At 46.1% G+C, this 13,127-nt stretch overlaps 1 protein-coding gene across 2 annotated transcripts in view; it reads right to left on the bottom strand.

The window, feature by feature from the left end:
• Positions 1-13,127, bottom strand: part of SETD2 (SET domain containing 2, histone lysine methyltransferase) — a 52,872-nt gene that overhangs the window by 39,290 nt on the left and 455 nt on the right. For both annotated transcript variants that reach the window (XR_005629532.1, XM_039726437.1), the window contains exon 2: positions 2,410-2,425. Coding sequence is in view for 1 of the 2 variants with exons in the window: in XM_039726437.1 (XP_039582371.1) it covers positions 2,410-2,425 (16 nt within the window). In the remaining variant the exon portion in view is untranslated. The remainder of the gene's footprint in view (positions 1-2,409; positions 2,426-13,127) is intronic.

The raw sequence follows: 13,127 nt of genomic DNA, 5'->3' as shown, positions 1-13,127 counted from the left end.
CATCACTAATTCCTGCAAGTTCCCAGGCTCAGGCCTAGACCAGCATTAATTAACAACTCCCCAGGAATTCCCATCAGGACCCAGTGGTGCACGATGACTCTGTCACCTCTGGATCAACGGACCATTCCAAGCCCCATGTCCTTCCCACCAGGAGCTTCTGGCTGCCTCCTGCCCAGGAGCCCACTCAGCACCTTCCAAGCCCAAACCCAGGAATTTTCAGAGCACAAAGCAACCTACATTCACTCATTTGAGCATTTCTTCCTCTCTTTTAAATCTTAGAGCTCATCTGTGTCCCAGGAATAAAATCCTGGAGAAAATAAAGTGGGAAAAGGGCTTTGTTGTTAACTGCCCCTTTCTCCAAAATCCAAACTGCATCAGAATAGTGGAATTCCAGAGTGGTTTGGATTGAAGGGACCCTCAGGATTATCCTGCTTCAATCCTGCCATGGGCAGGGACACCTTCCACTATCCCAGGTTGCTCCAAGTCCTGTCCAGCCCAGCCTTGGAGACTTCCAGGGATCATGGGGCAGCCAGAGCTGCTCTGAAAATTTTATTTTTTGTGTTAACCCTAATTCTAATGGAAAGAAGCATTTCCAAATTGTCCAGAGCTGGGTTTTGCTGCTGTAGCTGTGCCATGAGCACATTTTTGGCAGTAGCAGCAGTTTCCTGCAGCCCTCTGTGAATTATTAAGGATTCTGTTATCCTTTAACTCATGGAAAACAACATGAAGCTGCCCAGGATCAAGGCACCACAGTAAATGATTAAATGAGACATTGGTAGATTGGAAATCCTGTGTTTTCTGCACTCTGGGACATCACATATCCCAAAAATTCCTCTATTTCAACACATTGGGGGTTCATTGTGAGCACCTGTTAATGGTCTATCCATGACTCATCCTGGTGACCCAACCCAGCATCACTCTGGATCTGCAGCAGCAAATTCCCTTCACTGTGGGAAAACTGGGAACAAAACCTGAAAGCATTTCCTTGAAATCCGTGGTTTTTATGAGGGGACATTTCAGGGAAGATTTTAAAGAAGTTTCATGGCTAAAAGGTCACCCAAAGCATTGACTTTGGAGAATCTCTTTCTCTGAAATGGGGAAATGGGCTCCTCTCACCACAACTCACAACCATCTCCACAAAGTCCTGCTGGAAATGCCATCCCTATTTTCCAGAGAATCCACACATCAAAAGTGATCCTGGGATTAATCCACATTAATTCATGGAAGAATGAAGGATAAAATGAACACTACCGAGACCACCCTCCTGTAGGAGTTCAGCCTCCTGAAGAGTGAGGGAACAGCATTTTGGGGGATTCCTGGATCAATTATTATCCTCACAAGCAGAAATTCCCAATTTTTTTACTCCAGCCTGGGACAAGAGAAGGGAGCAGGTTCCTCTCCAACCATACCCTGAAGAATCTCCACAGATCTGAACCCAAATTCTTATCAGAGATAGGATTTTTAATCATATCAACTATAAATAATAAATTTAAAAATATATATGTAAAAATACTGGAAACTCAGGGAATCAGCATTTCAGAGTTTTTATTCTTGCTACAACTTTGGTGCCATTATTTTAAGTGTCAATGTTTTGATCAAAATCCTTATAATTTCAAGCACAACAGCTCTGAAATAATGGGAATAAGGGGGTTTGGATAGATCCACCTTTTCTCAAATATGGGATCTGCAGGCAAGAAAGAGCTGCCACATTTCCATTCCTCCCCTTCCCACACCTAATTCAGCAGAGCTGACACAATCCAGGATATTTCCCCTCATGAGTTCACCCTTCAAGGGATTTTTTTCCTTAAATAACAGCAACTTGAACAAAACACAATTTCCAGAATTTGAAACACACTCCACAGGTAACTTGGTAAATGTAATAGGTGGGAATTAATGACAAGCTCTCCAGGAGGAGAGGAATTCTCCTTCCTCTCCTGTTTTACAGAAAGGGAACATTATCTAAAATGTTAAAAAAAAGCACATCCAAAATGATTAACAGCTCTCATTCCAAAACCAGATTAAAATCTATCCCAGGCCTCCAAGTTTTCTCTTCTCCCAAAAAATTCATTGAGTCACAGGCAGCAAAACTCATTATTTTTACAAATTAAGTCTTTAAATAATCAGCACCAACCCACACCAAGCTGTGCCATCACCTCCCATGTGCTTGTGGCACAAGTGGTACTGGAATTACTGCCACTTTTTCCCAAATTTAATGGGAATTATTGTCCTTCCTTCCCTAATTTAATGGGAATTACTGCCCCTCCTTCCCAAATTTAACCAGAGGAATCCCAGAAAAGCATTAATTTGCTTTATCCAGCCCCTCAGTGGCTCTGGATTCATGGAATGACTAAGTCAAACCCAAGCTGGGCTCACAGAAGATCCAGGAATGTTGGAACTGGTTTTACTCACCTCATTTTCCTCTTCTCTATTGCAATCCAGCCAGGGAAACATGGAAAAAAAAACAGGAAAAGAAAGTGTGAACAGCAGGTAGGAACAAGAAATGGAACACTGGACATCTGGATTTGGAATGGGACGGACTTGGGACACGGAGTGAGGGAAACACCGACGGCACCCGGACACAAACCAGCTCTGAGGGGAGCATGGCACAGGTGGGAGGCTCCAAAATTCCCTGGAAAATCCCACATGGATTAGGACAGAGCAAACCTTTTTGGAGAGAACTGCTGGCTTGGTGTTGTCTCCAGTTATTCCAACATGTTGGAGGAATAAAACCCTCAAAAATGTGACTGAAAAAGGTGGATTTGGGATTCTTTCCATTTGAATACTTCCCTGAATAACCAAAAGTTTCAGCCTCTCATTGACAGAAATTAAAGATATTAACAAAGGTCTGACTGCTGTGCATCTGCCCTGGCTATTTGCATAATTAATCCCTATTTTGGCAGCTTGAAAATGAATTAATTAGGATCATTCTCCATGCTGAGCTAACAGGAAAGTTGGGTTTTCCCAGCTTTCTACTCTTCCCAAGTTCTCTGCTCCGATCCCACAGCAAAGTCGTTTCTCCTCAGGGAGAAGGAACAGGAGCACAACTCCTTCCCCTTGCTTTGCTCAATTCCTTGGAGAGTGTCAGGGAATTTCTTAGCCCTGCCAACACACCTCAGCAAAGACACCAACAATTCCTTTGTCATGGATCTACCAGAGATCCCAAAACCCCTCTCCAGTGCTCCAACCCAGCCCAGAGCTGGAATTCTCCTACATTTTACCAGCTTTTATTCAGCACTGTTGTGGTGACAAAGCCAGAGATTTCCCACAGGAAAGTTCACAGATCCCACCTCAAGCATCAGCTCAATGAGAAATACCCAATTCTGGAAGAAAAAGACAAAATTTTTGTTTCGGAGCAACGCGAACAGGAAAGTTGGGTTTTCCCAGCTTTCTACTCTTCCCAAGTTCTCTGCTCCGATCCCACAGCAAAGTCGTTTCTTCCTCAGGAGAAGGAACAGGAGCACAACTCCTTCCCCTTGCTTTGCTCAATTCCTTGGAGAGTGTCAGGGAATTTCTTAGCCCTGCCAACACACCTCAGCAAAGACACCAACAATTCCTTTGTCATGGATCTACCAGAGATCCCAAAACCCCTCTCCAGTGCTCCAACCCAGCCCAGAGCTGGAATTCTCCTACATTTTACCAGCTTTTATTCAGCACTGTTGTGGTGACAAAGCCAGAGATTTCCCACAGGAAAGTTCACAGATCCCACCTCAAGCATCAGCTCAATGAGAAATACCCAATTCTGGAAGAAAAAGACAAAATTTTTGTTTCGGAGCAACGCGGACGCGGTGACGGCACAAGAACCACCCAGGTCCCACTGAAACCACCACCAGGTGGGAACTGGGAGCAAAGGGAAGTGCTGGGAAGAACTTTCCCCTCAGGAATATTCTCCAGCCTCTCCAAAGGCTCCCATCCAATTGATCCAGCTTATTAAAAGACCATAAATTATTCCCAGAGCAGCTCCAATGGGGTTTGAGTCCATCAAAGAAACCTGAGGCAGGAGTTCCGATTCAATGGGGTCAGGCAAGGCAGGAATTCCAAATCCCACAGGTTCAGGAGCTCTCCAAGAGCACCATTTCCATTGGAATTAAGGCCCAAAGGGAGCTTTCATTTTCAGGATCACCAAAAGAGGAGTTTGGGACCTTCAGGAAGCGTCACGTCGTTTGGGTTTGAGGTTTTGTGGGGTCAACACTCAACAAAAACCTTGCATTTGGTGATTTAAGGGTCTTTCCCAACCTCGGTGATTCCAGGGAGATTTTCCAGATATCCTAAACAGATGCAGCAGAGAATTATGACCACCAGGTGGAAGCTGAAGGTTCTAAGGCAAAAATAACTCTTTTTATACACAAAAATCCATCTTTAATTGGCTGTATATTGGGAGAGAGGTAATTAAATTTTGTATTTATAATTATTAACAAGGATAATAAATGACAAGGAGAAAAGAGAGTCGGGATCCTTCAAATCCCAGAAAAATCCTGCAGGAAAAAGAGAGGAAACGGGTGATCCCATCCATGGAAGTGTCCAAGGTGAGGTTGGACAGAGCTTGAAGCAACTTGGGATAGTGGGAGGGTGGGACAGGATGATCCCATTGCAACCCAAACCTTTTGGGATTCTGAGATTCCACCAATGAAAATAAAAGGTGCTGACCTTCCTAAAAGCAGGGTTATGAATCCCATTTCCTTCCCAACCTCTTCCTTCTCCCCAAATGAAAAAAAAGAAAAAAGAAACAAAAACATAAAAATAGAGTTCCAAAATTAGGGAAGGCGCTGCTGTTCCCTCAGGAATCTTGTGCCAAATTCCTCCCACGCTGGGATGAAGTTACATAAAATCCCCCTGCTCCAAGCTCAGGATCCATCCCAACACATCACCCAGAGCTTCTCCAGCACTTTTCCAGCTCCACAGGTTTGGAGCAATTCCCTCAGCTGCACCTTGCTCCCTGCAGGCACCAAAAATACAACTGGGATGAAAGTGAACATGGAATTCCTCCACTTTTGTGGCTCCTTCCTGGGAAAGTCAGGAGAAAAGAGTTGGTAAAACCCAAAATAAAACAGAACACCCTGAGAAGTGCTGAATAAATTTTAAAAATAACCTAAAGAACCACAAAATCAAGCAAAGAACAAAAGAAGAACCCCACCACCAGGAAGATTCACCACCTTTGATCTGTTTCCAGCAGCTTGATGCCCTAATTTTGTCAAAAAAAAAAAAAAATTAAACACCAGGAAAAACTTTTCTAAGACTACAGAACTACATTTATACCAAAATTCTTTACATAGGTCACATTTCTTTTTTTTTTTTTTTTAATATGGACCCACATTCAACCAAATTTATGTGAGGCCACATTTCCACCAAAATTCCTTACACTGAGTTTTCCTTACATATATTTTGACCACAACTTTTTATATTTAAACTTTATCAGCTTCTCTCCTGATGGAAACATCCCAATTTTGCCACGGGAATGGTGATAAAAAGTAAAATGTTATTTTAATTCCAGGGTTCAGCAGCTCCAGCATTTCTTTGTGCTTCAACAGGTTGAGCTGAAGATTTTTCTCTTTTTTAAGTGCAACCCACACAATAATTGAATTTTTATCCTGGTTTTCCTTATGCAAAAGGAGCCCAAAAAATGCCCTCAGGCTTCTAAAGTCTAAAAGACAAAACTTTAGGAGCCTCATCTCCCCTAAATCCTGAGGTTTTTTTCTTTTCTTCCCTTTAAAAGAGGAAAATCTGGAAGCTTGGGGGTTTTCTTATCTAAGTATCAGCAGCCTAACAGCCCTGGGAGGTGAAAAGACCCACTCCCAGCAGGAATTCAGCTCAGGAATTCGCAGAGATCCATCTGAAAGCCACCACAATGTCCAAAGAAAGGGAAGCTCAGCTCAGGAAATTGGGATTTAACCTGTTTTGTTCAGGCTGGGTTAGCCAGAAATATCCTGGATGCAGCTGGAATTCCATGGATCATCACCCTCATCCACAGCAGGGCTGAGGAAACTGGAAGGCAACAAACCAAAGTGGAAATCTGGAATTCCACCAGGATCCTAAAGCTCAAAAGGAATTTTTTACCATTTTTCCTGGATGCTGATGGAGAGCTACACCCGTGGGTTTCTGCTGGGAATGCAATTCCCTGGAAGCTGGGGAGGAAATTCCCTCTCTGCTGCTCTCATTAACAGAATCCCAGAATTCCAGAATGGAAGGGACCCTCCAGCTGATCCCATTCCCAGCCCTGCCAGGAGCTCCTTCCACTATTCCAGGCTGTTCCCAGCCCTTGGACACCTCCAGGGATGGAATATCCACGGTTTGTCTGGGAAAAGTGCTCCAGTGCCTCACTCCCCCCACAGCCAGGAATTCCTTCCACAAATCTATTCCAATTTTCCCCTCCATTTCCATCCTCCAGACTGAAGGATTTGCTGGAACACTTCCAGGCCTGAAGTGCCTTTGCTCCTTTGTTTATGAATCCCTAAGGTGGGATAAAAACCAAGGACAGAAGTGCAGCTGTCCCTGTGTTTAATGGAATATTAATGGAATATTGGGAGGAATTCCTGGGAAGGCTTTTGTGCAGAGCACTGAGCTTTTAATATCCCAATGTGTCCCTGCTCCCAAAGAGAGCAAATGGAGAATGGAGAAGGGACAAGCAGGAAAAGAGCTGGGAAGGTACCAGGCAATCCTGCTCCTTCCCAAAAAAAAACATGGAAAATGGAAAGGCAGAAGCACTCACATGAGGAGGGAAAATCCCTGGAAAAAATCTTATTTAACCAGGAGGCGGAATCCAAGCTGAGTTTCTTGGAAAATGAAGTCAAGGTACCTCCTAAAACCCCCAAATCCAGCTGTCCTGCTTCCCAAAATCCCCATTTCCTGGTTTAGACATTCCAACTGAAGGTTTGGAGCTGGAAAAGTGACACTGTTTCTCCTGTGCTGGAATAGGAAAGAACAGGGAGGATTGGATATTCCAGGGAAAGAAGGAGACAAATATATTGAAAATAGGGATTTATCCTTTCATTTGTAAAAATGAGAAGAGGTTGAGTGACTTCATGTATTAATTATTCCATTATTTATCTAGGTTTTATTCCATAATGGAATTATGGAACAATTCCAGGATTTTAGAGAAGTTAAGATGTGCTCCAGGAGAAAAATCCAGTAAAGACAAAAATATAGGAGCAGTTTTTCTGCTCCTTCCTCCAACTGCCTGAAAATTCCCAAACTCCCCCCAAATCCTGCTTTTCCCTTTCTGCTCAGGACACACCTAAGGAAGAAATTCCACTTGAAATCCTGACAGGAATCAGGAAAAGCAAAGCTGCTCCCATGGAAGATGGGAAAGGGATTCACCTGGCACAGGCAGGGAGAGGAGGAGGATGGAAGGGTGAGGATGAGGATGGGGGTGGATTTGGGATGGGACCCAAAATAGAGGCACAAATCCCCACTGGAATTCAAAGCATGGCTCTTGGAAAACTTTTCCCCTCCTCCTCTGGGAGCAGGAAAGGAGATTCCAGCAGCAGCAGCTTTGGGAGTCAGCACCTTCCCATAAATCCCATAAATCATAAATGGCCACGGAGTCACTCCCCAGGTAATCCCTGCCCCAAATCCCTCCTGGGGCACAAAGAGCCTTCCAAGGAAAAATCCCACAAAAAGGGAAAAGGGAGCTGGAATTGCATTTTCCCAACTTAAATCCCAAAATCTGGGCACATCCCTGAGTCCATGCAGGGTGCAGAGGGAAGGATGGGCTTGGATCCACACACAAATGCAGCTCAGCTCCTCCAGGGTGGGTTCCTCATGGATTCCCTGTGGAATACCACAGGAGGGATGGACAGGCAGGAATTACACTGAGAACCCCAAAATCCACATTAAAACCCAGCTGTACAAAAACCCCCAAATGCACATTACACCCAAAATTCCATGGAAACTCTGGACACCAGTGTGGGGCATTGGTGGGATCAGAGCAGCCAAGGGCATCATTTCATTCCAGATTTTCCCCCCTGATTAACAATTCCTAATTCAATTTAAAACTGTCCTAAAGCCAAAGCTAGGCCAGATTTAAAGCTCAGGCTCAGTTCCACCACCAAAACATTTTCCCTACCAACACAGAGCCACTTCCAGGACAGAAAATGGAATTAGTAGGGAAAAAAAAAAAATATTTTTATCATTTTGCTCAAATCTCAAAATTATGTGCGTCCAGATAAAGTTCCAATGTTTAAGTTGCTTTTTTTAAGTTGCTCTTTGTAAATTCCTAAATTTAAGTTAAAACATGTTTGAGCAGGAAAAGGATTTCAGGAGAAAAGTCCAGGAATCTGAAAAGTTGAAGAATTTCAGAATTTTAAAATAAAATAAATAATCAGGAAAAATCCCAGTTTACTTACAATTGTTGCTACCAGGGACCAAGACAGGGATTCATTCCCAAGGATTGGGATTCATTCCCAAGGACTGGGATTCATTCCCAGCACCTGGACATGCAGAGGTGCTGAGGCTCCACCTGAGCTGAGCAAAGAATTTGGGATTTGTGCTAAAAATCAGGGAAAGAACTCGTGGAGCAGCAAAGCAAGCCCCTCCCTCCGAGGGGGAGGATTTAGGAATGGCCCCCAGCATCCAGCACTTGCTGCTTTCCCGGGAAATCCAGGGATTTCCAGCCCTCATCACCTCCCTGGCCTATCAGGTGTCCCCATCTCGGGGGATTTTCCCTGAATGGGGCAGCAAATTCCAACCGGGATCTTATGGAGCCTGAATGACATCACCCCCAGGCACTGCACGGCACCTTTGTCTCCCAAAATGCCTGGAAAACAAGGAATTCTCTCTTTGGGACACAGATGGATGAGTGGCACCCATTCCCAACATCCCCAAAAACAGAAGCCATCCTGTCCCCTCTGTGCCAAGATTCACATTGAGGCAAAACCACAAAATTTTAGTGTCACCACCTCCTACTTCACGTGCAACACCAAATATTCCCAAAATTCACCAGATCAAAGCCCCAAATATCCCATTCTGAGCCCAAACTCATCCCAAATTTAACAGGAAGGCAATTCCCAATCATGAGGTGACCCTAAAATCCCATTCCAAAGGGGAGCAGCTGCAACCTGCAACCCAAAAAATATAAAACAGAACATTGCAAGGCCCTGGCTGAGCTCAGAGTCACTCCTTTGACAGAAATAAATAGAAATAAATAAAAATAAATAGAAATAAATAGAAATTCTCCAAGGATTTATTTCTTACCTAATTATAGCTGAAGGCTAATGTCCTGGGATTTTGCCCAGCAGGAGCAGGGACACCTTGGGAATTGCTCTCAATTCCACAGGAGAGAATAAATCCCTTTCATGCTCCTTTACACCAGAAATTTGCCATAAAATTCCAAACTGGGAATGGGTTGTGCAGGCGAACACCAAGCACCAGGCTCTGGAGATTTTCCCTGGTGGATTTCCAGCTGCAAAAAGCTGGAAATTATAATTATTTCCTGCTACCTGGGAATGACACACTTTGGATTTCCAGCTGGAAAATTTCCACTGGTGCATTTCAAACAGGAAGGGAAAAATGGAATTACAAAGGTGCTGGGAAAGCTGTAAAATCTTGGAGCAATCCAGAGGGAATCCACTGGAAATGAAATTCCACAAGGAGCTCCAGCTCCTTCCTAACCAGCCTCTTCCTCACATCAATATTTTGGGACCAAATTTTGACTCCTAGCTCATATTCTCCTGAATTTTAGGTCCAGCTCCACATCATTCCCAGGGACTGTAGCCTCTGGGATGGATCCCAAAAAGCTGAAGCACACAGGAGAGGTGCAGCTGCAGGGGTGGAGCATTTTTAGGGAAGTTTGCCTCCAAAAAATGGGAAAAGTCAGGGAAAAAAAATCAAGGAAAAAAAATAACCTGTTCTACCAACAGTCCATCAACCAGAGCCACACTTGGATGTCCTCAAGACTTTTCCTCGAGGAGTTCTAAAATTCTGGAAGGAAAAATGCCCATTAAAAACAGGTGCTGATAAATCCTCTCTTCCCTTCTAAATATCCAAACAAATCACATTTAAAACTCCATCAGCAGATCTGGGAACAGGCTGCCCAAAGAAGCTCCAGCTGCCCATTCCTGGAAATGTCCCAGGTCAGGATCCCAAATTCCCCATTCAGGCTCCCAAAGCCAAAGATATAAAGTGAATTTTCCTTAAATAATCCAACTTTCCAGACACATTACAGCTGGAAAAGAAACAGAGTCAAGTTTCTCCCTCTCCCCATCCCACAGGCTTTGGGACCATCATTAATCTCCTTAATAAGGGGAGGAGCATTCCAAGGGAAATGCAGGTGGAAAACTCAGCCTTTCCCTCCCCTCAGCATCTCCCGGGTGGACTGGAATGTGCTCCAGGATCCAAATGTGGGTGTTTAACCACAGCACTTTTGCCAGGAGCTTGTGCTGAGGGAAGCAACCTTATGGATGGTTTTCCTTAGGGAAAGGCAAAAAAACAGAATCCAGATTCCCAGAAAAAAAAAAAAAAAAGTCCCAAAGTGACACCAATATGGAACAAGCCTGGGAGATTCTACAGCTCCAATGAACATTAAAAAAAATATCCTTGGGAACAGCCACAACTAAAAACCTGGAGCTGCAGACTGTCTGAATCCACATGGGGTCATGTTAACAAAACCAACAGAATATTCCATAGTCTGATCCTAAATCCCAACCCTCCAAACCACCCAGAAGCCCCACTAGGATCACCAGGATGGCTGGAAGAGCTTCTTCCCCCAAAAAGGGAGCTGAAATCCTGCTGGGGAGGTCTCCAGAAGCAGATGGATAAATGGACTTTCCATGATGACAGAAGGGCATGAGGAAAAGAAATCCTTGGAGTCTCATTCTGTCCTGTCACAGAGGTGTCACTGGTCCAAGAGGTTCCTGCACCCCCAGGATGAGGACAATCTTGGAATCTTCCTCCAGGAAACAACAGCACCAAGAGCTGAAGTGGCTGCTGCTCACAGCAGGATACAAACACCCATCCATGTCCATCAGGAACAGCTTGTCCAGAGCAGCTGTGGCTGCCCCTGGATCCCTGGCAGTGCCCAAGGCCAGGCTGGACACTGGAGCAGCCTGGCACAGTGGGAGGTGTCCCTGCCATGGCAGGGGTGGCACTGGATGGGCTTTGAGGTCCCTTCCAACCCAAACCAGTCTGGGATTCTCAGCAGGTCCTGGCTGGCGTGGGCAGCTCCATGGAGAAGCTCCATGTGGAATGTGGTGGCAGCTCTGATCTCTTGGAATTGGGTTGTTGCAAATTTAAGCATCCAAAGAGTCAAGGAGAGCTGGTTCTGCTGGACACTGAAGTTCCCAGGAATGCAAGCTCTGGTTGATAAGTGGACATGGAGAACAAACCACGAGGTAAAAAGGAGCCAGAGTTCCTTTCCTACAGGAGAATTCCAGTAAAAGCCATCGGCACGGACCCGCCATTGTTCAGCTCCACCTTCTCTGGCCAGCCTGGAGCTCCAGCTCAGCAGCATCCCTGGAAGTGTCCAAGACTTGGAGCGCCCTGGGACAGTGGAAGTTGTCCCTGCGCATGGCAGAGGTGGAATGAGATGATCCTTAGGGCCCCTTCCCACCCCAACCATCCAGTGAATAACTCAATGATCAGAGCCTGAGGATTCACAGGGCTCTGATCAAACCTCTCCAAGCAGCACAATCCCAACGTTCCGAGCCACAACAGCAACTCATCCCAAAAAACCGACCCTGCACGTCCCTCCCCATCCCACCCCGCGGCGGGTACGGAACGGGGGAAGCCACAAACATCCCACAGCCAGCACGGCTCCCTTTGAATTCCACTCTTCCCAAACACCCAACAGATCCTCAGATATCCTAACGACCTTCGGCCAATTATTCCTAACGATCCTTTTCTCCAGGTAAAAGCTCTGTGCTGGGAAAAGCACATCCAAATTAAGGCACTCCACTAACGAACGCGACTCGGACGCGGAGGGAACGCCGGGATTCGAGGTGGGGATGGGGAAACAGCAACCCCAAAAACACCAGGACACCTCCCAAAAACTTCCTGAGACCCCCAAAATCCGGCCAATTAATCCATAAATCCATTAAAAAGTTGTTAGAAGAGCTACTCCAGCTTCCGTCAACAGCCCAGGTTGGCGCCACTGGACATTTTTAAACAACAAACAGTGACATGAGACAACCTGGACACTTTTGGACACCAAATTCCAAGTGCCAGATCAATCCCGGGCACGAGGGTCCCTCCACAGGCTCCAAACAACAAAGGTAAAACACCTGAATCAGCCTAAAAGTTTTGGGATGAACAAGAGTCCCTTGGACCCAGCGGGTCTCCCGGGAAGGGATCATCCCACCAGGGCTAAGCTGAAGTAAACCAGGATTTACTCCCATCCCGGGAGCCACGTCTGGCAAAGCACAACCTGGACTCCAAAGGAAATCCTCCACTCCTCACTAATTTTAGAAGGCTCAGCCACCGGCACCGTTTCAGCTGCAACAAGGGGAAGCTGTTCCTCAGCTGCTCCAGGTGGGCACGGGCAGAACTCACTCAAAAAAGGTTTGCTCTGTTGTCCCTGCTCAAAAAAAACCACCATTTTTAGCTTTGCCTCCAATCCGGCCGTCGCTTGGGGGGGGTGCTCCGTGCCAGATGTCTGCTCCTTCCACCCCAGAGCTGGCAAAGTTTACGGAGCCCCTGAATCCTTCGCCAAGGAAGTCTAAAAATGTAAAAATAGCGTTGAGAACCAGCGGGAAACGGGTGTGGGGGGAGAAAGCCAGCAGGGACGGAGTGACTTCTCAGGAGGGGCGATAAAGCCGGAGGCCCTGGCGGGATCAAGGAGGTGGTCTGGTGAAATTCCCCATCCAAAGGAGAACCAGAGTTCCCGGCCATTAGGCTGCTCCCCCTTCCCTGGCTCCTTCCTCCTGGCAGAAAATGGGGTCAGGGCAAGGGCCACCCGGGGGGAGAGAATTCCAGGGGTAAAAGCAAGACGAGGCTCGGTAACTAGGAAAAACAGCATTAATAACAATAATAATAATAAAGAAGGTACAGAAAAATGGCCCCGCGGGGAGGCCGGGACACGTCCGCACGCTCCGCCCGGCTCCCCCCGCGCACCCCGGGCAGGGACGGGACAGGGAAAGGGACACGGGCAGGGGCAGGGGGGACACAGCCCCCGAGCCGACCCGCCACCCCCGGCACGGCCG

This window comes from Passer montanus, unplaced genomic scaffold, assembly GCF_014805655.1.
Source record: "Passer montanus isolate IOZ18808 unplaced genomic scaffold, ASM1480565v1 scaffold59, whole genome shotgun sequence".
In the NCBI taxonomy this organism is placed as follows: domain Eukaryota; kingdom Metazoa; phylum Chordata; class Aves; order Passeriformes; family Passeridae; genus Passer; species Passer montanus.
This window is presented reverse-complemented; position numbering and strand designations above follow the sequence as displayed.